Source organism: Leptosomus discolor, chromosome 2, assembly GCF_034619465.1.
Source record: "Leptosomus discolor isolate bLepDis1 chromosome 2, bLepDis1.hap2, whole genome shotgun sequence".
NCBI classification, from domain to species: Eukaryota; Metazoa; Chordata; class Aves; order Leptosomiformes; family Leptosomidae; genus Leptosomus; species Leptosomus discolor.
The window spans coordinates 98,868,727-98,892,829 of record NC_141392.1 but is presented as its reverse complement, the minus strand read 5'-3'; the positions used below and the strand labels follow the sequence as shown (position 1 = coordinate 98,892,829).

General features: G+C 40.4%; 1 protein-coding gene across 1 annotated transcript in view; it reads right to left on the bottom strand.

Annotated features, from left to right (window-relative positions):
* The window catches only part of KHDRBS2 (KH RNA binding domain containing, signal transduction associated 2), a 372,404-nt gene that overhangs the window by 117,665 nt on the left and 230,636 nt on the right, over positions 1-24,103 (bottom strand). The window contains 3 exon segments of the mRNA XM_086461500.1: positions 263-342; positions 345-457; positions 3,560-3,687. Of these exon segments, the coding sequence (XP_086317626.1) occupies positions 263-342; positions 345-457; positions 3,560-3,687 (321 nt within the window).

Below are 24,103 nucleotides of genomic sequence, written 5' to 3'. Positions count from 1 at the left end.
TGGATATCTGAATTGCTCTTTCGTGATGCCCTGAGAGCTACCCAGCACGACCTCCTCATATCCAAAACTAAGTTGTGAACAATTCTACAAACTCACATCACCCAAAACACTGGTCTGCAGACACACTGCATCACCCAGAACTTAGTTCACCATCAGGAGGTAAGCAGTGGAGACCAGGGAATTATTGGCCTGGAGCCTTCAAACTCAGAGTTCACCACAGAGTTTGGCTCACGCTATGTTACGAATGCACGCGGCTACTTACATATTCTTCATAGGCCTCGTGTGCAGGCAGCGGGGGTGGTCTGTAGCCTGGGACAGCTGGGGCGCCCCTTGCTCGAGGGTGGGAACGCCCCTCGCCACTGGTGGGACAGGGAGGGCTCCACGGGTCACCGGCGCTCCTCTGGGTGCTTGGGCACCTCGTCCAGGTGGCGGGGGAGGAATCGCACCTCCCCGTCCCCTGGGGAGAGCAAAAAGCAATGATCACTTTGGCGTGCACGGCAAGGGAGGACAGGCAAGTGCTACCTCTTTTTAAAGGCTCTTCCATTTTTACTACTATTTAAAGTATCGTATAACTCTGGGGTTTTGGCAGCTACAATGTCAAGCACTTTTAGGCAATATCTCAGGCAGAACTCATATTATGGAAAGGCATTATTTTTAAGCTATCCAGTGCCTCTTACACCTGATCCTCTTGTTGCTTGTACTAATGAAATTCTGGATCATTGTAATTCACAGTGTTGCAGAGTTAATCCAAAGTAATTCTAGAGGAAGAAGAAAGTGAGGAACTTTTTCTGTTGCTCTGAAACTATTTTACAAGAGCAGTCATCCTCTCATTCTCGTATTTATTGGTGGGTGGGAGAAACTGACTGGCAGATGATGCAGGATGGCAGAAACTTGCAAGGCAAAGTAGAGCAAGAGTATAAAAGGAGTAAGAACTTTTCTTCCCATCTAATTTAGTACAGCACAAGGGAAAGATAGCACAGGATTCTGCTTTCCCCCACTGTGCAAAGAGAACAGCGCATACAGACAAGCACAGAGAGGTTTAGCATACTCCTGTTTATTTATGCTATATGCACCCTGCTGAACTAATTGTTAAGTCCAAAGAAGCTGTTACCAGCTAAAAATAGGTTCCTGTAACCGTATCATACGACAAATTAGAAGGGGGATATACCAGGGAAGCAATCTGACTTTTGTTTCAGAGCAGCAAGCTCCTGAATGTGCTGCCCTTTCTGAACACTGTGTGCGCCAGGTATAACCATGCGTGACACGCAGATCAAGAGCTGTGAATGGAACTCAGGTCTCCTGCAGCAGTATGAGCCATGGCATGTTCCCTGCTGAGACAATCAAACCCATAGCGCTAGCTTGTGATGTTCACTATTTTACTACAAGTTTTAGTGGCCAGTTTTAGAATTATAGAATCACAGAATGGTTTGGGTTGGAAGGGACCTTCAGAGATCCTCTAGTCCAAACCCCCTGCCTTGGGCAGGGACATCTTTCACTAGATAAAGTTGCTCAAAGCCCTCTTCAACTTGACTTTGAACACTTGCAATGACGGGGCATCCACAACTTCTTTGGGAAACCTGTTTCAGTGTCTCAGCACTCTCATCAAAAACAGTTTCTTCAATATGTCCAAACTAAACCTACCCTCTTCCAGTTTAAAACCGTTGCCCCTTGTCCTGGCAGTACAGGCCATGGTAAAAAGTCTTTCTCTGTCTTTCTTATAAGCCCCCCTTCATATATGGAAAGGCTGCAATGAGGTCCCTCCAAAGCCTTCTCTTCTCCAGGATGAAGAACCCAAACTCTCTCAGCCTTTCATCACAGGAAAGGTGCTCCAGCACCCTGATCATCTTCGTGGTCCTCCTCTGGACTCACTCCATCAGGTCAATGTCTTTCTTGTGGTGGGGACACCAGAGCTGAAAGCAGAACTGCAGGTGGGGTCTAACCACAGCAGAGTAGAGGGCGAGAATCACCTCCCTCCACCTGCTGGCCACGCTTCTTTTGATGGAGCTGAGGATATGGTCAGCTTTCTGGGTTGCGAGTGCACATCATCGGCTCATGTCCAGCTTTTCATCTAGTGATATCCCCAAGTCTTTCTCTGCAGGACTACTCTCATTTCCCTTCATCCCTCAGTCTGTGCTGACAGTGGCGATTACCCAGGATTAGCACCTTGCACGTGTCCTTCTTCACCTTTATGAGGTTCACATGGGCCCACATCTCAAGCCTGTCAAGTTTCCTCTGAATGGCTTCCCTTAAGCATATCGAATGCACCACCATAAATGTAATTTTTATTAGCATAAATTATTAGCATAAATATTTAGATTAAAATACTTCATTTGCAATTTTTTTTTTTAATGTTCTGGGATTTCTGACTGGAAAATAGGAAAGCATCCAAGAGCCTATGTCTGTGCAACTGATTCAATCAGTCGGGTATTTTGCAGGAAATGCTGCTGGGGGCTAGCATTCCACTGATTATGCTTTGAGCCTAATTTAAAAGCTGCCAGTCTGCTGCAGCGATGTTCTGAACATCATTATTAAGTCACGCCCTTCGGAGATCTTAGGTGTACGGAAGACTGGTTTCTCAGCCGAAAATGACTTTCAGTGGAAGATGGTCATGAATGCCAAGTGTAAAAAATCCTAGGTATGTACATCATACTACTGATAAAAAATTCTGTTCGAGAAGAACTGAGGAACAACATGATAGACACCTTCAGTGGGAAAAAAAAAAAGGTCATAGACAAGATCGGGCAGTTCAATTACCAAAGAACAACTCCTCTCCAGCATAAAATAAGGTACTGCCATATCCTATTTCCTCCTCCAAAATAAAAGTGGATTTCTTAGGACCCAACCTGAAATGATCTCTATGGATGCCTAGAAGTAGCTAGGTAACCTAGATGACTGAGGCAACAAATTTCTTAAGGGTTCACAGCGAAAAATGAGTCTGAAAGAGTGTATTAAGACTATACATTGGCCTTATGAACAAGCAGAGCTGTTAACTATATATGAAAAAATACTTGGAAGAATTCAAGAAACATTCATCTGACAATGTTTTTAGATGGTGCCAATCAAATTCATATAAAATTGATAACCTATAAAACAAACAATATATAATGCAATATATACATAATAGACACAATATACATACAAAAAAAGAGTAATTATTTGGCAAATAAAATTCCATCCAGACTACGTAGCGTTCTCTGACTACTTAACCGACCAATGATTTTATGATACTGACCATATCGATTCTGTGCTGGTGTAACAATATTCTTTCCTAGAAATATCCTGTCACTGGCTTCATAATCTGCTCTGATTAGTTGTTTCATACTTGTATACCACCCACTATAGCCTGTGAACTGTAGATCAGAGAACATGGCACGGCACGACCACGCAAGTTATCAGAAGAAAAACATTTCGGTTTACTGACCAAAGTCCATCGTGTATATGTAAGTACTATCATGTGTGTGTGATTTTCTTTTTTTTTGTTTGTTTTTTTAAACTATGTTTGTTTTAGTACTGTTCACACTTTCTAAAGCTATTAGCATAATAGCTCAGGTTACCGCACCTTGAAGGAGCTGCAGGTGGCACACGGATCCCTCTTCCTCTAATGCCCCGTCCACGTGCTGAATCCTCAGAACCATTCAAATATGACAGCTCTCTCAGTTGCTCCTGGCGAATTTCATCATTATAATCCTGAAATGCAAAAGGTGAAACTTGCTGAAACTTTGTATTTTGGTTGAGCTGCCAAACCACCCAAAAGAGAAATTATATGGATGGTATTTGAGCGAATTGCTCTGCATTACCACCCGCATGCTGAAAAACCATACAGTGGGGGTGGACAACTACCTAGGATACGTGGACAGACAAATTTATACGGGTAGTTAAGGTGGCCACAAAGAATATGTACAGACAAAATAAAACTCACAAGGAACAGAAGGCACAAAGAGAAAGCAGATACCAAGAACATATCCGTATACAAGATGCAAACGGACTTTCACATACAAAAGGTACCAATCTCAAATAACTTCACATTAGGTTCAAAAAATGCATTTTATAAATATTGTATGTTTTTTCAGCAGACATCCATGGCTACCTTCACACACTTAAAACACGAATTCCACCTTACATTGCACCTTAGCATGCAAAAACTACACTACAGTCATCTGATTGGATGATTTAATCCAATACCAATTACCATCATTGAATGTAGCCTTCAGTTATTCTGTATATCCAGTAAACAACTTCTGAAATGAGCTCTCTCTTTAGGACTCATAAGTAACAAAGCTATGTTTACTATATAAATTTGTTAAATGATATATAATAGGCCCATTCTAAGACTGCAGGACATCAACTCTAGCACTGCGAGCTTCTGATGGCTCAGTAAACAGAACATCAGAAGAATTTCCTTTTCTTACTGATACAAAATACATAATATTGGGCAATTTTTACTTATTTTGCAACCTTTGTCTCAGTCAGACATTTCTTTTTCTTTAGCTTCCTTCCTTTTGTATTCAGCTCTTTGCCTGCTGATCACGGTAATAAGAGCCCACTGCAGTAGCCAGCTCACTGGCAGCAGAACTGTGCGACAGCTAATTAGTGTTTCAAAACAAAAAGGATTATTGACTTTCAGCCCTTCAGTCTTTCCATCCTTCCACAGGCAACTGCCATTGACTGTCATGCAAGAGTCCGAAAATGCTAGTGTGCCTGCTGCTTCTCGGGGGGGTGGGTGGTGGTGGTGGTGGGGGTGGTGTGTGTGACTGCAGGAGGCACTACATGTGACACTGCTTTTTAGACAACTTAGAGACCAAGCAAACAGTGAGATGGAACTGGGGCCTTGCTCGTTCCTTCTCCTTTCTCAGGAGGCTCAAGAAATCTGATTAAAGATATGATGCTGATCCTGTTGCGTTCTAAGACAGTGTAGGCCTGGTCATGATTTCCCTTCTAAATTCCCAGGGAATGCAGCTGGAGCAAAATCTACTAATGAAATCCAGAAAAAGAACCCCATTTATACAATACACTGTGTGATATTTGCAGCAGAATGACAACTAAAACCGAATCCCTAATTTGCCGCTATTCCTTTCTCAGATACACATACCATTTAAAATCTTAGTACTGACGAAACAGAAAATGCAAATTAAACTTACAATATACAGCAAGATCTGCAAATCTGCACCATTCTGATATGCAATTAGTTTTTTCTACAGGTTATTTACTGCATGTCCATTTAAGAAATATGTAAAATTTATTTTGAAATGGCATGATAAAGACAACAAAGTACAAGGGGGATTGTAATTACGATGCTAGAACAGGTATCCTGAAAGAGAAAGATTTCAATATGAAATAACTCTATATAGATAATTTATCTTATGTGCCCTTTAAAAAGCATAATAAAGATCATAACTTCTAAACCTGAAATCTGAAATTTTCAACAGAAATGCTCACTTCAACTCTTTCATTAAATTGAAGCATAACACTGAATTAATCTTTCATAATGCTAGATGAGTTTAGCTAGAGACAGAGTATCCTGCTGAATATTTAATTGTAGCCGAGTTCAGAGCCTAGCACATGAGCAAAATCACGCTGCTGATGTTTCATATATATCTAGTCCCAAGAGTGAGTACAAGATGTCGGAAGACATAGCTGTACTGAAGAAAGTATAATGAAGTAGCTACACACTGCAGTAGTATATTATGTTTCAGAAAAAAAAACCCCACCTACTCCTCGTATTAAAATAAGCTCATGAGAAATGTTCAGTACATCTTAGCTTTTCTTATAGCTCTCTAATTGTCTTATAGCTATTCTTACAGCTGATAATCTACATTAGCCTACATGTTTTGCTCTTATTTATATTCTTAATGACATTATTACCTAGAAACAGCTTTTCCATTTACTCATGATACTAAAGGTGCCATCTGCTTGTATCATGGTGGTCACTGTTTGTGAGCCACAACCGTGGGTGAGCTAACCACCCACGCCCACGACTCTTCACCTAAACGTGCATCTCAACTTTAGAAATACTGAGGATTTACAACCTTAGCAAAGCCAGTAGCACCGAGGGCCATCATAAATCGTAATGCTTATGTAAATGCCTAAAAATATTTAGATAAAACATTCAGTATTCTAGACTACATGAACACGTTCATCCCAAATTACCAAAATCATGTTTATTAATGAGGGTTGGGAATGATTAATTAGGTCAGTTGCCTTGTCTGCTCTAGGAACAAAGGAAAGCCGTTAGTATCGGGGACCACCTGGTGGCAGCTCACCCAGGGGCCCTTTTGGCAGCAGTGGCAGAGAGGTGTGGCAGAGAGGGAAAGCACATAAGCTGCTAGGGAACTCAATAAACCATTTTGGTAAAAAATAGCAAAGTATGACGCAAGCTGCAAAACCTGATAGGAATTAACAAGAACACGTAGTGACAAGGGAGAAGACTTAATAAAGAAATCAAAGGGTAAGACATAGACGGATGCAACGGATCTTGGGAACACATATCTACCATTAGCATAACAAAGGCTCATAGAAGTCAAAGATGAATCAGTCCCTTAAGGACTGTTATCTCCTGTTCTGATGTGCTTTGCACATTTAAGTTCTTTCCATGTGTATGAATGATTTGCACCATTAATAAATACCATTACTCTTATCTGTGACAGCTGAATTTCATTCTAACTCCATAGTTAAGGGGAGAGTAATTTAGGTTAAAAGCAAAGTACCTTAAGAATGCAGAGTTATGCAAATCAAACCTAAAATGATAATCACAATTCTTTACATTGGCAATTTTGAAGTATGAATAGGGCTTACTTGGTCCCTTATACAGATGGCATTTTATAGCATACACACATTCCTTACAGAGCTAAGCTGGCCATATATCATATGAAGAGCACACTATCCTCCACGTAGTGTTGCTACTACTAGGACAGATTTACAGGTATCTTAATTCTACAGACAAACAACTACATATTAGCACCTTGTATTTAAGTCGTGAATTCCTTGATTTTAACTGAGTGGAATGGTAGTCACAAAAATAAATGCCTTTCTCTTGGTTATTTTCTCCATAACTCTTACAGTGCTTCCCAAGGTCCTGAGGCATCAATAACTCAAATTTACACATGGTCTATGGAGAGGTGCTATGGTCCTGGAAATCTCAGTCTGCCCGGCCTGAATTATGAAACACACTTTCTCTCTCAGGCATGTAATATTCTCTGAAGCTCTGTGTTGCTATCAGAGAGCATCACATTCACAGACATATGTACACTCCATCCTGTGATCCTCTCTTCCTGTGCTCAGTTATCAGAAAGGGAACAGTAGATGTATTTGGACTCCTGCAGCACTTCTGCATCCTGTCCAGCTCCCAGCATCAATAAAAGAGCTCTGGGTATTTGCACAGATTCACTGAAGCTACAGTATCTCCCCTAAATCCTGATGTTGCTGCCTTGGGGCTATTTTGAGGCAGCTTTAATTACAATTAGCCTAAAATTTCCATTGAGTACATGCTTCAGAAAACCCATAGCCAGCCAATAGGACACAGAAGACCCAGTGAATTTTAGATGGAGCTAGGTGATGTGAATACGGCCCTTTTTTGTTTGGTTGGTTGGTTGAGTTTAGATGCATACTAACTTTGGACACTAAAAGAGACGTGGTCTGCATGCTCCCTTGTGTATATGGGGAAGCATTAAGCCTGTGAAAATAACTGGTGGTGAGATGTTCCTGGAGTAGCTGCTTCTGTGTGTTCTCTGCGGCCTCATGAGAGTGAGCTGTGCTATGATTCAGCTTCAAAGCATGGTGACAACCACTCATCTGGACTCATGGGGTCAGGATCTGCAGTTTATTATACTAGAGAGGCCAAGAACCCAGGAATTCCCACTTTCTAGCTGAGCACTTTAATATGCAGACTGTTACAAGCAATAAGAATAGCACTGGCTGCTCAGTACAAGCTTGGTGAACTAAATCCTGAGTTGATAAAGATATTGGGCAATTCCTGATATTTCTTTATATTCTAAGACCCTGTTCTAAGACTCCAATGTATTCAAAATGTAAACATATTGGTCTTTTCTCTGCACATATCCAAAGCCTCTCTCTATGACTCTCTACTGAGGAAACTTAGACAACTGTGCCAGGTAGGTTGGATAGCCCTCTCCACCACCTAAAATTTGGGTGAGACAGTGCCTCAGCTGGGCATGCAAATTAGGTGGATGCAACCGCATCCTCAAACTTCATTCTTTGTCTCTCTAATACAAATTCAAAGTTCACTGCAAAACATGAGATTTATCTGTAGCTTGAGACCATGTGCAACCAAGCAATTCCTACAAAGTTCATCAGAAGCGTGGGAGCTGGCTCTAGCCCACCCTATGTGGGTGTCTGATGGGTATGGCATATGTTCTCAACAGTATACAGAGGAGCTGCAAACTAATGGCTGTTTTGATGTTCCTAGATAAGACCCATGCTCTCTGAACCCCTGTTTAATGTATATGCATGGTTTCCTGGTTACCTACAGTCAAAGCCATCTGTTAAGATGGCTTTTTGCCCATTTGCAGATTGGTCTGATTATTTCAGTAGAGCATAGGTGCCAGGTAATGATAGCTTTAGATGGACAGCCTGCAGTGCACCAGAAGTGACAATGCTTTCTGCCAGACGTCCTCCTCCGTGACTCCAATATTGCATTAGCAACACATGCCTCTGCGTTTGCCCATATATATTGGCACTTATGTAAGGCCGTTTTGTGTGCACGCAGTTCTCTGGCAGCCAGTAACCTCAATAAATACATAAAAATATAAATATAATCCATCTGAGGCCGAGGAAGAAATTATTTTCTCTAAGCAATCAGCAACTTAGCCAGATCCATAGCCATAAACATTATGCCCTTTCACTTGCCACATATGCAAAAAATTGCTGTCTTTACCTGCTTACAGTCTGTCTGAAAAATAAACCTGAATTGTGTGGGTCACCCTTAGAGATTGAAACACATAAAACAGACCATACATTTCTCTCAGTAGCAGTCTGAATGTGTTGCAGCCAATAAGAGTTTCAGCTTATAAATGCCTATGGGCAGAATGCAAGCAGACATAAGCTGGAGCCACGTACACTTGCCTTTGAGGTTAGTTGACAGCTGGGGGATTTGTCAGCTTGCCACAGAGAGCACTAACCCAACCGTGGATGTCATTTTTCTCTTTGAGCATGCACAATTAAATCTGCCTGGCATCATCAGCATGGGGCACCACACTCTACAAGCAGCATGGAAGGGAGGGGGGATGTCTTGTTCCTTGGCATCTGAAGAGAAGCTGCCAATACCAGAGTGAAAATTGTGCACGGGTAACTGCTATGAAACTTCGACCCAGATATTTTAGTCTTTGCTAGAACTGAGGAAAATAATCCTCATCAAATTTTATAATATTTTTTTTTTCATACTAAAGAGAGCTTTCAACAGAATATTATTCCTGTTTACATGGAAATGCTGCTAGCCACACAAAATAACCACGCTGAAGATGAGTGCACGACATTTGAAAAACTTGCAGAAACCTGTACTAAATTTCAGCCATTTGTTCCATCCCTCTTGCTCACAGGCCCAAAGACAAATGGATACTGTGGTCTGTAACTTATTCAAATGACAGCTATGATGCCACAGAAGTCCGTTAGCTGACAGCTCCCTATCCCTGAATTTAATTCTGAGTCAATCCTGGCTGCCAGAGGCTTGTGCTTATTCACAGCTGTCACTTGAATGGGATATATAAGGGAATTGGTAATATGAATAGAGGGCATACAGCAGGCTGCAGGAAGGGTGGTGTAGCCACCTACTCCTAAAGAAATCATTATGGATTCGTGCTGGATGTTTACACTGGCTCCTAGGAAGGAAGGGATGTCATATGGCTGGTCTTCCTCTGGGAAAACCTAGTGGCTTCAAAGGAGGCAGGGAGAGAAGCAAGACTGCCACTGCTCTTTCCCAGCTGTTTGTTGGAGCTCCGCTACTAATGAGATCACTAATTGCTCTTAAGGCTGAAGTAACTGTCTACTATAGTCTACATTAAAGTCAACAACAGTAACAAGCTATACATATACCTACACATCATTTTTTTCCCAGCTATGCCAGGTGGGACCCGTATGGCCTCCTGCTAAGCCACTGCTGTAGGTTTGCAGCCCCCTTGTCAAGGATAAAAGGGATGGCAACAGCAGCCAGCAACATTCAGACACGTTTACTCTTGTTAATGTGCCTGTCTCATCCAGCCTGGCTACAGCTACGCTCTCTTGGTCCCACGTGGCACAGTAAACAGAAGATGCTGCTCGACCAGAGGGGACTGGAAAGAGCAATGAAGGATGAGAAGTCTGGGTGAGAAAATACCTTACTATGGGTTTGTTGAGTGCCCTTTCTTTTATGGCTTCTGAATCATTTTAGAACTTTTAAAAATCTCATTGGGTGATAATCTGTACAAGTTGATTGCACATAGTACATTGGAACTGAACTTGATATATAACACAGGAATTAGGTTTTAAAGCAACATTAATATTTTTTTGACTTATTGAAATATAGGGTTAAGATAACACCAGCTGTCCTTGGAGTAAGGACTGTCCTAGCAAGCACCAAGTCTATCACAAGAGCAGAGTAGAAATGTTCTTAATAATGCTACTGACATATATTGAAATCCATAAATAACTGGTCTGATTGTAAGTCAGAAGATAGATAGAAAATATCTTAAAGTCAGCCACCACAGACCCAACTGTAACATCCTGGGAGCAGGAGCTGGCAGAAGGGTGATTCATCACAGCAGCACTGTGTCTCGACAGAGGAACTGTGGGGATGGTAGCATGGCCTGTGTGTTTGGTCCTCCCTTTTTCCAGAATAAGGATTTCTCCAGACTAATCCAGGTTCTGTTCTAGATCCTGTGCATGGATTCCTTCAGGAACCCTGAATGTCTCTTTGTTCATCCAGTTTAGCCATAGCCTATGTCTAGGTAGGTTTCTGCAGGCTCAGAATAAACAAGAACACCTGTATCACTGATACTCTGACCAGAGCAGCATTGTCTCCTCTCCTGATGGCACTGCACCAGCACCAGCAGCATTGCTGCCTGGCACAGCTGCTTGGTGGAGAGGCTGGTGGCACAGTCTGGGGCAAAGCTGGACTGATGGTGAGAGAAAGGATGAAGACTTTCCTTCGTCAGTCATAGGAGCAGGCATGGAAACTCCTTCCAGAAACCTCAGGCTGCCATCAGGGCTTGGCTTTGGAGAGGCATTCTCCCTATTCAGTGGTTGAGGCAGACAAACACGGTATCTGTATTTCTTGTGTACTCCTTCTACACAGAAGCCTGACTATACCCAAACTAAACAGCACAGCACATCCTCCTGAGAGCCAAGACTTTTTTGCATATTAAGGAAAAAAATAAAACAAAACATGCTGAGAAGATGGTCTGTAATAGCACTGTAAAAATACAAGAGCAATTTTCACTGCTGGAATCAAGATACTTTAAATCTGCTTGGTTTGAACTGCTATAATCTAAATTAGTTTCAGTATTGAGAAATTTATGGATAGCCAGTGTAATGATACAGAGGACAATCACAGGAGAACAAGCAGGTATGTTAGGAGTCCCCCTCTCCACACTAAATTCAATAAGCATGAGGAAAAGACAGTGACAGATGCTGCTATTGGATCTCAGTGTCACTGCCTGAACTGTCACAGAAACTAAAAATATTAAAATAATTTATATTCAACTTTCTGAAGCTTATGCCAAGTCAGAAAGAGTGCAAATAGAGAAATAAACAAACAAAAAAATATTGACAGGGAAGGGGAGAAACATATCAAATAAGAAAAGTTAAAATCACGCCATCGGAAAACAAAAATAAACATCAAGCTCGATAAATTAGCAAAAAGTACTTTCTCAAGTGTCTAAATTAAAAAAAGCTGATTTAATAATTCCACTAGGCAGGTATGCATCAGGTATAAGATGTTGTAGGTTTTGTCCTTTCAGAACAAAATTTGAGACAAAAAGAAAGATGATTAGAGAAATGACAAGCAGTAACAAGAGGTAGAAAATATTTTACAGAGAAAAGCTTAGACCATGTACCAAGTACAGATACACTCCTTTCCAAGTGTCTCTTCACTCTTTTTAAAGCACATGATGTACAAAAGGTTAGGAATGAAGTGTATAAAACTGAGCAAGTGCTACAATTAATACAGCCAGACATAGGTGAAAATACTGTCAAAGTTTCAAGCTCAACAACTTAATATATAACATGATAAAATGTTATAAATTCTATATTTATTTCATTTGAATGTATTTTATTTTGTTATTGCATAAACCTTCGTAAATAAGATTATTCACCAGAGATACAGCATCAGTATTTCTAATGTCTCCTTTTCTGTTCTGCAGCATGCATTGAAGAAGGCTTCAGGTACTTTAACACAATTACCACTGCTTGCTTTATTTATTTATTTATTAACAGAATATCAGCTAATTCCTGCTTATTACCACATAGAAAAGCTCTGCCTCTCAAAATCTTTCAGCTTCCTACGCTGCTTCATGGCTAGTGCATCTAACCCATCCCTCCCCAGGTGGCTGTAGAAGAAGCCCAGCTCTATATCAAACACATACAATCTAGGCTTGAGGAGAAAAGTGAAATAAGCTCCACAGGTGAAGGACCCTCTCACTGAGAACATCGAACAGGAGCACCCGAAGATCCAGATGAAGCACAACTATTAACCCAAGGAGTGGCAATGTAGACTCATATGCACTGAAATACCTTGTTAAGCTCAGTGCCACCTTAAAACTGGACTCACTAATTCCAGCTGGAAAGAGGATCCCAACAGCTTTTAGCCAAGTGCCACATAAGTTGAATTTGCCAAGCAGATTTCCCATTCAGCACAAACGTGATATGTTGATTCAGAGCCCATATATGAGAGCCACTGACTCCACCTGTGTTCAGAACGTCAGGACAGTTACCCCACACATACGAATCCCACAGATACATCCAAACCAGGCACCCAGAGCTTTTCTGGCTGTCGGGACAACCCCTGATGGTCTCAAATACCACCTCTGAGTTTGCTCTAGAATCCAAATTCCGGTTTGAAATCAGTCCCGCTGAATTCACTGCTTTTCTGTGACAAACAAAAAGACAGTGCTAATAAGCTTCAGCTGTGAACACAAAAGTATTAGCTGAATAATGCACTGACTATTGGTTGGTCACCTGTCTTCTATGCTGCTAGAAAACCTACCGTGAGCTATCTTAACATCAATGGAATAAATAGCCATCACCTTACATTACATGTTTTACAACTAAAAAAATACAGCATAAGTATTTGGAGCTGAATACAAGTGTTTGTGAACCCATTAGTCTCAAGCTATTATTTAACCATAATTAACCCAGTCCTGCATTATGGATGGAAATCCATGCTAGGCATTCCTTCTGCTTTTCCACTCAATTCAAGTAAAATGTCCTAAATTTAATTGAATGTGTTAAGTTTAGGACAATTAAACACCTCATCTTTCAATATAATAATTCGTCTCATCATAGAATATGTAAGTGGACACTGAAGAAATAACAGTAACTTCATCACTGTTGTTCTGTTGAAGGAAAGAGTGTTATAAATGGAAATAACTGAGACCAGTTTATTTCTTTTTTTTTTTTCATAATTGAAATGATCAATTATTTTAACTGAAATGCACTTGATTAAAACTGAAATATATTTAATTTAATTAAATTGTCAATTCTGCCATTCATTTTAATGCCAAATCTGGATAGGTACTGCTTATCAATGTCTCATTATGCATTTAAATTCAGCACAGAAAGCCAAGGCAAACACATGAGACTTCATCACACCTCAAGGTGCTGAGCACTCTCAGCTCCTGGTGGTTGCAACTAATCCTACTTAGCAGCGCGGGTAGATTATTTTATTGAATTTAAGCCTTCCAGCCCTGGGATTTATGAGACTAAATTTTCCATTCCAGCTCTCTCCTGGGCAGGTCTGACTAACCTGCACTGTTATGTACACACACTACTGCTTGGGCTAAGTGGATTGGGTAAAAGTCTCATGATTCTTCTGGATTCCTAAATTTCCTATAAATAACTTGGGTTGAAAATTTCTGTCTTAACCTGAAATTTTGAAGTCGAGTCTTTCCTAGTGTCATCCCAGAGCCTCACTGAGGCATTCTAAGAATTATCATACCTGATAATGCTATTAAAACCCCAGATTTTTTCATCAAAGAACTTGGTGATTTCAGGGTATGCAAACTGGCAAATTTTAACTGCTCTCAAGTCTGCTCCTGTAGGCTGTTCACCAGCAGCTAAACCATTAGCTTCATTTTTCTGTGTATGATGAAAATGAGAAGACAGATACCAGATACCTCTTCTTGCCTGTCCTCTTTCCTTTGAGTATCCACTTCCTTGTCTCCGCTAAAGGAAGAGTTTGCAACTAACTTCCCCAAAATGATCTCCGGACAACTGCCATCACCATGTGCATGCCATCTGGGTGACTGTGAGTTTATTTTTATTTTGAAATATTTGGTAGGCTGTGTCTCAGGATTCCTCAATCTCAAGAACCCCAAAAGCAAGCCCATCCCAATCCCATACTTCCTTCTGTATAAAAAACAGGAGCAAAACAAAAGAAAGCCTGTAATTAATTTATTTACTTTCAAGTGGTTACATCTTTTCTCTGGAGACTCCGGACTCCGTTGTAATAAACTGCTCCCCTCAAATGCCATTTGTGCTCTTAAGTATATACTGACTCCAGACCGGTAAGGGCAACCATCTGTATCCTTATGACAAGGGTTTTGAAGCAAGCGCAGGCTGAGAGCGCTGTTAGAAGAATCTTGCTGAAGTATTACAACACATATTACTGACCAATAAGTTTTCCTCTCTTATCGAGCCTACCCCATAGCTTTTTCAATACTGGGAAACCTGGGAAGCCTTTCTTAATATAAGCACAGCCTTACAAGTGCCACATTTCTGCAACTGTCTGGGGAGTGCATCAGGTCTTTTTTTAAGTGGAAATTTCACTTCATCGACTGCTTCATTTGGGTTCATTTCAGATTGGCAGAGATTAAGTGTCTCAGAAAGCATTTGTAAATACATCAGTTCTTGTTAAATATTTAAGCGTAAATAAAGATATAAAGAAATTAAAGATACACCATAGAAACCTATCCAGTAGCTTTTCAAACACCACTAGGTGCACTGCATAAACTAGGAGCACTTCAAATTTCTTCACTTTCAAATTTGTCCTATTGGCAAAGCAATCTTTCCCTCACCTCTCTAGGGCCATTTCCCAGCACCAACTTAAAATATCCAGAATAAAGGAAAAAGGCTGTATGTGCTACAGAATGCAATGCACCATCAACTCATTTTTATACAGCCAACACAGTATTTGAAAATGTTGCCTTTTTTCCCTTTACTTTTTTAAGCCAAAACATCTGAGGAGAGCTCAGGGACTGGTTAAAGACTTAAGCATGACTTATTAGAGTATCTCTTCTGTACCCTATTGGGCCTCTTTGCTTCTTGTAATTTCTGAATTTTCTGTTTTCCCAAACATCATTCACAGTTAGGAGAAATCATTCATTTGAGAGTATCCAACCAGAAAATCCTTCAGGTTGTTCCAGCACTGAAGTAGAAAAAATCCACTTTCAGTCTTTCTCTCTTTTTTTTTTTTTTTTTTGATATCCCCATCTTACTGGAAGTTCTGGTTCTCATTTTGCAAAAGGTCACAGTATCAGAGAATTCAGCAGAGGAACAAGAATCTATCCTGATTCAAATCCACAAAAGTTTTAGTGGCTAAGATTTCCTAAATTTGCCAGGTCTTAGAAGAGATCTTTCCTTTTCCTTACTTTACTAGAATCAACTGTTATTTAACTATAATTTTGTTTTCTGCTGGATGAGGGGAGAACTGTGGATGTTGATTACCTCGTCCTTACTAAAGTCTTTGACACAATCTCCCATAACATCATCATAAACAAACTGACAAAGTACAGGTTACATTAGAGGACAATGAGGTGAACTGAAAACTGTCTGGATGACTAGGCTCAGGGGTTGTGATCAGTGACCTGAAGTCCAGCTGGAAGCCAGTCACTAGTGGTGTACTCCAGGGGTTGGTGCTCAGTCCAATACTGTTCAACATATCTATTTATGACCTGGATGATGGGACAGAGTACTCCCTCAGTAAGTTTGCAGTTAATACAAAACTGGGAGGAAGGGCTGGTACACCAGAGTTGTGCCACCATTCAGAAGGACCTTGATATGCTGGAAAAATGGTAAAAGAGGTATCTCATGAAGTTAAGCAAGAAGCACAAAGTCCTAGACCTGGGAAGGAATAACCCCAGGCACCAGTACATGCTGGTGGCTCACTGGCCGGAAAGCAGTTTTCTGAAGCTTTGCAGAAAAGGACCTTGGGGTTCTGGTGAACGACAAGCTGACCAGGTACCAGCAACGTGCCCTTGGAGCAATGGTATCTTGGGCTGCATTAGGAAAAGCATTGCCAGCAGGTCAAGGGAGGTGATCCTTCCCCTCTGCTTAGCACTGGCGAGGCCACACCTGGAGTACCGTGTCTGGTGCTGAGCTCCCAAGTACAACAAAGATAAGGAGCTACTGGAGTGAGGGCTGCAGCACCTTTCACATGAGGTGAGGCTACGAGAATTGGGACTGTTCAGCCTGGAGAAGAGAAGGCTCAAGGGGATCTTATCAATGGGCATAAATATCTGAAGGGAGGGAATAAAGAAGATGGAGCCAGGCTCTTCTCAGTAGTGCCCGCTGACAGGACAAGACGAAATGGGTGCAAATTAGAACACGTGAAATTCAATCTGAACACACAAAAACACTTTTTCACTGTGAGGGTGACTGAGCACTGGCACAAGTTGCCCAGAGAGGTTGTGGAGTCTCCGTCCTTGGAGATATACAAAAGCCGGCTGGACGTGGTCCTGGGCAGCTGGCTTTAGGTGGTCCTGCTTGAGCAGGGAGGTTGGACTAGATGACCTCTGGAGGTCTCTTCCAACCTCAACCGCTCTGTGATTCTGTGAAAGGAAACTGTATGTTATAAATTATTTGGCAGTTTAAAAACAAGTTTCAGGTTCGTACCAGTAACCCATACAAAACTCTGCAGCTGAATGACTCATTTCTTATGCTGAATTAAACACTCCCAGAATGTGGGAGGAAGTAATTTTGAAAAAGGATCTGTTCAACTGTCATCACACTCTCCTGCAAATGTAAATTAATCCTTATTCACAGGATCACACCCACCTCCTTTAAGAGGTAACTTAATCTTCATAGTAATTCTGTTTCTTTTAGATCCGAGATTTTCTTGCCATGCAAAAAAATGGCAATGGGGGCAATCTTTTTAGCAGGTCCTGTTGTGATAAAACAAGGAGTAATGGTTTTAAACTAAAAGAGGGTAGATTTTGACTGGATATAAGGAAGAAATCTTTTAGAATGAGGGTGGTGAAACACTGGAACAGGCTGCCCTGAGAGGTGGTGGAAACCCCATCCATGGAAACATTCCAGGTCAGGTTGGACAGGGCTCTGAGCAACCTGATCCAGATAAAGGTGTCCCTGCTCACTGCAGGGGATTGGACTAGATGGCCTTCAAGGTCCCTTCCAACCCAAACTATTTTATGATTCTAAGTTTCAGATCATCACAGTAGAACAGGCCCAGCTAAGACCAGCTAGGGTTTATCTCCACATTGTGTTTTGTTAAGACAGCATGCTTTTACAGACATATATTCAAAGCACATGGTTGTGCAGCTGTGATTGGAAACACAAAAGATTGGAAACACAGAAAACTGTATCTGCACAGAGCTGCAAATCTACTAGTTCTATGTGCAATTGTGTGTGCCTGTATTCATGCTCATATTGCATTCACAGAGATTTCACAAGGCACTAGAGTTCACTGCTCTGAAAATGCATTTGCATTTTTCAACAAGGAACACATTTTCTTTTCCTAACTGTTTTTATACGTAGTCATAAGTTAACAAAATATCTACTGCAGGATTTTTTTCTGGTTACCTAAACTATACCAATGAAAGGAAAAGTCTCTCTGAAGCTTTTTTTTCCAGTTCAAAGGGCCATATCAAAATGCAGAAATGTTGATGAGTCATGTTACGAGCATAAGAATTTTTTGAAAGTGGTATTTGGCATACACCACTGACAGTCAGAGAAATATTTGCACAGACAAGCATGCCTGTCTACAGTTAAAGACAAGATTTTAAATGGGAACGTAGTTTCACCTTTTACTTTTTACAGCTTTTAATTATATTCCAGCAGCATACTTGACAAATTCAGTCCCACGGCAAATAAAATCTAAGAAACCATAAGTGAACTCACACACTTAATGAATGCATTTAAATTTAAAAACCAGACAATAAAAATATCCAGCACTGGATTATGCAATTTGTTTCCTGGGAATAAAATCCTTGGATTTTGTTTTTTTTTTTTTTCCATTCCTCAAGTGATACGTATCCTAACTGCATATTTCTACTCCGACAGTTAATATATAAATGTGTTTATTGATCCTATGTACTGCTAAATATTTTGTGTTTTTATTAATGTGGAATGGAGTTGTTCCAGAGCAATTAAGGTTTATAATTCTGCTTTACAGGAAAACTTTTGGCTGTAAAATAGAACAGAAGAAATACTTGCAACGTTTTCTGTATAAAATTCAACAAATAGTTTGCTATCTAAGTATGAAAACAATGGTCTGAGCCTGTAGGCTAGTATAACTAGGACAAAAGTAACCCCAGAGCTAGAACCCAGTTTTCACAGAAAACTATGAGAAACGTTAGATTCTTTTTTTCTCCCGTAATGGTAATGGTTTTGTCTTTCAATTCTGAAATCTAATACAATAGCTTAATTATTTGCAAAACTTTGTAGTCCCTCTTCTTTGGCTATTGTGTAGCTTCATGATTTGTCTTGTTTGCTATTCAGCAGTGAGTGCTGATGTGGAAAATACAATATATTACTCCAGTGGAAACTATGGAAACTAGTTGTCACCAGTGATATCACAAGCTGCCGTCTAAAACAGATGTTGTATAATGAATTTTCTGGATTAAGACAGCAGAGTACTGCAATACTCACTTAAAGTTAATACACCAGATGTATAAGTTATGGTAAGATGCTCATCCATTTAAGACACTGATGTGATTAAACAGATTTTTGAAGTAGAAGTGAGATATAAATCATCATACATTATCAGTACTTCTCATTTTAATACAAGTACCAAGCCTGATATAAAATTACAGTTTATATATTTCACATTCACCTGGCACAGACCAAGGAGATGCAATAACAAACCAGTTCCTAATCTGAAATTATTCATATGCATCTAGGGCTGAGTAGTAGCACAGTCCAGCTCCACAGAGGCCAAAACAGAAACAAGTAATGAAGTTTTCATGATATCACACATTTTTTGCCCAGGTGCACTGTTTCATTCTAAGCACGGTATACACCTGTGCTGAGGATTTATCAAAGTTATAGGGTGAAAGGAAAATGGATCTCAAACACACTGTCATGCAAAAGGAAGACTTCATTGCAATGGCTTCCATCTGGATCACATACCCAGATTTTTCTTTTTCTCATAATCATGCTAGAAGGAGTATTTTTTTATTTTGTGAACCATTCTGTAACAGACTGATTTTTTTTTTTCATTTCATGAAATAAAAGATTACGTGCTATATGATGGATAATACGGCAATTATTTTAAAACGTACCAAATTTAATAATATTTATTTCTTATCAGACAAATTCAGCTTTTTCAGTGTCACTCAAGCTTGAATATAATAACATAATAATAATGCTTTATGCTATTACCCTGCATCACTTTATGTCCACTTAGAGCTTTGGTCAATAAAAAGCTTAAGGAAGAGATTTTCTTCACTGTTTTAGCATTTTCTACCTATGATGAAGTACACATGATTACACGGTTGTACTGATTGATGCCAGTTTAGCATGAGGACAGTTCCTACTAATTATGTTTGGCTAAAGAATTAAATATTACGTGTCTTCCCTCTAGGCCAACATTGCACTGCTGTTTAAATGCTGGAAAACATCAAACACAATGAACACATATGTATTCACTGCAATCTTCAAAAAGGGCAAGAAGGAGGATCTGGAAACTACAGGCCAGTCAGCCTCACCTCCATTCCTGAAAAGGAACAGCTTATTCTGTCTGTTATCTCTAAGCATATTGAGGAAAAGAAGAATATCAGTAGTCAACATGGGTTCATGAAGGGGAAATCATGCCTGACCAACCTGATAGGCTCCTATGATGGCATGACTGGCTGTGTGGATGAGGGAAAAGCAGTGGGTGTTGTCTACCTTGACTTCAGCAAGGCTTTTCATACTGTCTCTCATCACATTCTCATAGGCAAGCTTAGGAAGTGTGGGATAGGTGAGTGGACAACGAGGTGGATTGACAACTGGCTGAAGGACAGAGCTCAGAAGGTTGTGATCAGTGGTACTGAGTCTAGTTGGAGGACTGTAGCTAGTGGTGTTTCCCAGGGGTCAGTACTGGGTCTGGTCGTATTCAACATATTCATCAATGACCTGGATGAAGGGACAGTGTGCACCCTTAGCAAGTTTGCTGATGATACAAAACTGGGAGGAGTGGCTGACACACCAGAAGGCTGTGCTGCCATTCAGCAAGGCCTGGACAGGCTGGAGAGCTGGGCAGAGAGGAACCAGTTGAAGTTTAACAGGGGCAAGTGTAGGGTCCTGTACCTGGGGAGGAATAACTCCATGCACCAGTATAGGCTGGGGGTTGAGCTCCTGAAGAGCAGCTCTATAGAGAAGGACCTGGGAGACGTGGTGGATAACGGGATGACCATAAGCCAGCAACGTGCCCTTGTGGCCAAAAAGGCCAATGGTATCCTGGGTTGCATTAAGAAGAGTGTGGCCAGCAGGTCGAGGGAGCTTCTCCTCCCCCTCCACTCTGCCCTGGTGAGGCCACACCTGGAGTACTGTGTCCAGTTCTGGCCTCCCTAGTTCAAGAGGGACAGGGAACTACTGGAGAGAGTCCAGCAGAGGGCTAAGAAGACAATTAGGGGACTGGAGCATCTCCCCTACCAGGAGAGGCTGAGAGACCTGGGTCTGTTTAGCCTGGAGAAGAGAAAGCTGAGAGGGGACCTTATCAACACTTACAAATATCTAAAGAGTGGGTGTCAAGAGGATAAGGCCAGACTCTTTTTAGTGGTGCCCATAGACAGGACAAGGGTCAACGGGCACAAACTGGAGCACAGGAAGTTCCGCCTCAACCTGAGGAAACACTTTATATTGATGGTGACAGAGCATGGAACAGGCTGCCCAGAGAGGCTGTGGAGTCTCCTTCATTGGAGATATTCAAAACCTGCCTGGACATGGTCCTGTGCAACCTGCTCTAGGCTAACCTGCTTTGGCAGGGGGATTGGACTAGATGATCTCCAGAGGTCCCTTCCAACCCCTGCCATTCTGTGATTCTGTGATTCTGTATGTGTGTGTACATATATCTACATACATATGCATATGCATATATGTATGTGTATATATATATATATAAAAATATATACTCTTATGTATTAAAAGACTTCCAGGTGATTTGCATATTATTATAGATAAGCACGTTCTTTTAGAGAACTTGTCTTGTCCTCATAATACAAGTAGGAAAACTGAAAAATAATAACAATTTTTCTACTATCTGTTGTTTTTAAGAGAGAATTCTAAAGACTTCATTGTTAGTCTCTTTTTTAAAGCCACACAAAACATTCTGTTTTAGGTCTCTGCTGGTAACATTATACTTACTCAAGCAACTTAAAGGAATTTTTGCAATCATATTACCCATACTCAGCTGGCAGCTATTTGAAGGTCAGCATTAAAAGATCACCATTTCATATAAAATACCATTATTCTATCAGAATTGACATAATGGGGGAGGAATCTATATATGATGATCATTGTAACTTTAAAAATTATGATCTGTTAGTCATGTGTTGTGTGTTGAGAGAGAGAGAGAGAGAGATAATGCTCACATTCTTCCTTGTGAGTTTTATTTTAGTCTTTATTTTCTCAGTTATTTTCTTCTGAGTATTTTCCATGATGGGAGTTTATTATTTGAATTCATTCTTCACCACATAATGCATACATTTATGCAATTCAAAATTAAGAGACATAGTTAGGACTTGTTGACTGATCCCTTCTGTTACAAGTTTCTGTTTAAAATTGCTTCAAATTTTGCAGGTAAAAAAACTCTCACTGAACATGTGCACAAATAACGTAAACAATTAGCTAAGCAACATGCGGACCACATTATGCAATGCCTGTCTCTGCATAAAACTGCAAATTATTATTGTCTGCAAATTAGAATACATACAAACCATAAGAATATAGGTATGGCTTTGAGATATGTCTCTCAGTAGGGATGTTTACCTGAATTTGCAGGAATTTTCTATAAGGAAGACACGGAAATAATAGATAGAACAAAGACTTTTAAGGATCACCTAATACAGTTTATAACTGAACCGGACAAGACAGTTGTGGGTAGATTGAAGAACTTAGGTCAGAGACAGTCATCTTATGAGGGCAGAGATGCAGTACATCATCTATCAGCTCATGTTTCGGTTTTGGTATTTGTCTGGTTCTTTAGGATATCACACGCTTATTTAAAATAGATTAATTTTTCTTGTATTTATTGGTAAATAATCTGTGGTGGTTTTGGTGTTTTGGGTTGTTTTGCTTTTTTCTTTCCTTTAGTATACCAAAAAAATAGTGGTTTATTCTATAACAGCATAGGAAAAGTGTCAGCTATACAGCACGCTAGCCATCTAACACAACTAGATTGCTCATTCATCCAGATCTTTTAAATCTATTAGCTTGACGAGAAAGGTACTTGAAAGCTTTCAAAGGCCAAATTACTAAAATTCAAATACAGTCTAAATTACTGAACACTTTCATGTGATGTACAATTCTGCTGGGCACTGGCTATAAAGTGACCTTGGCAGAGCTATTTACAGCAATGTTTTAGATGCACAATTTAACCTGGAGCAAATAAAAAGGCATTTATCACATCAGAGTCTGCATAAGTAATCCCTCTTGTACTTGGGCTTTGGTACCCACTCAGTAAAGATCGCAAAACCATCACAAAGGTCCCACAATCAGAGTTTCTGTTGCTCAAACAGGCTTGCTACAGTGAAGTAGCATGTTATGTCTGCATTCATGGAAATGTCCTAATCAGCTGACAAAATACACTATTTACTGTAAAGACTTCCTAACTGTTTTAGTCATATATAACTAAATAATATAATATCTGGCATGTTATAGAACAAGAATTGCTATTAGCGTGATAGAGTTGCAACACATTTATGTCCTGCAGTATTTAATGCTCTTCCTTTGCTTACTTAAACACCTGTCCAAGCCCACTCACCCAAAGCCAGCCTAAACCACAGGTTTCTTGGTTTTTACTCTGAGGCTGACTGAATATTCATCACTGTATTAAACACGGCAGAAAAAGAAGCTGCTTCTTTATGTATTCTATAGGAAGCAATACCACATGCTATTTGTCAGGCAAATATTTGTATTCAGTGCTACAGTGAAGGCTAAAGATTGGCTTTCATTAAAAATGACATTTATTTTTCTATCTAACAGAAAAATCTGGGGAAAGTAAAATCAGGGAAAAGACACATCTGACTTCAGTGAATTCTTCTAAGAAAAATCAATCTGAATGCCTTACGATGAAAGGCTGAGGGAGCTGGGTCTCTTTAGCTTGGAGGAGACTGAGGGGTGACCTCATCAATGTTTATAAATACGTAAAGGATGAGTGTCAGGAGGATGGAGCCAGGCTCTTCTTGGTGATGGCCAATGACAGGACAAGGGGCAATGGGTGCAAGTTGGAGCATAGGAGGTTGCACATTAACATAAGGAAAAACTTTTTCACTGTGAAGGTGACAGAGCACTGGAACAGGCTGCCCAGAGAGGTTGTGGAGTCTCCTTCATTCAAAATTCACCTGGACGCATTCCTGTGTGATCTGCTGTAGGTGGTCTTGCTCTGGCAGGGGGGTTGGACTAGATGATCTTTCAAGGTCCCTTCCAATCCCTAACATTCTGTGATTCTGTGTAACACAAGTTTGAAGAATAACCTATCAGAAGTTATTAAACTTTCTTTTAGTAACTAAATCAGGCTGTGCCA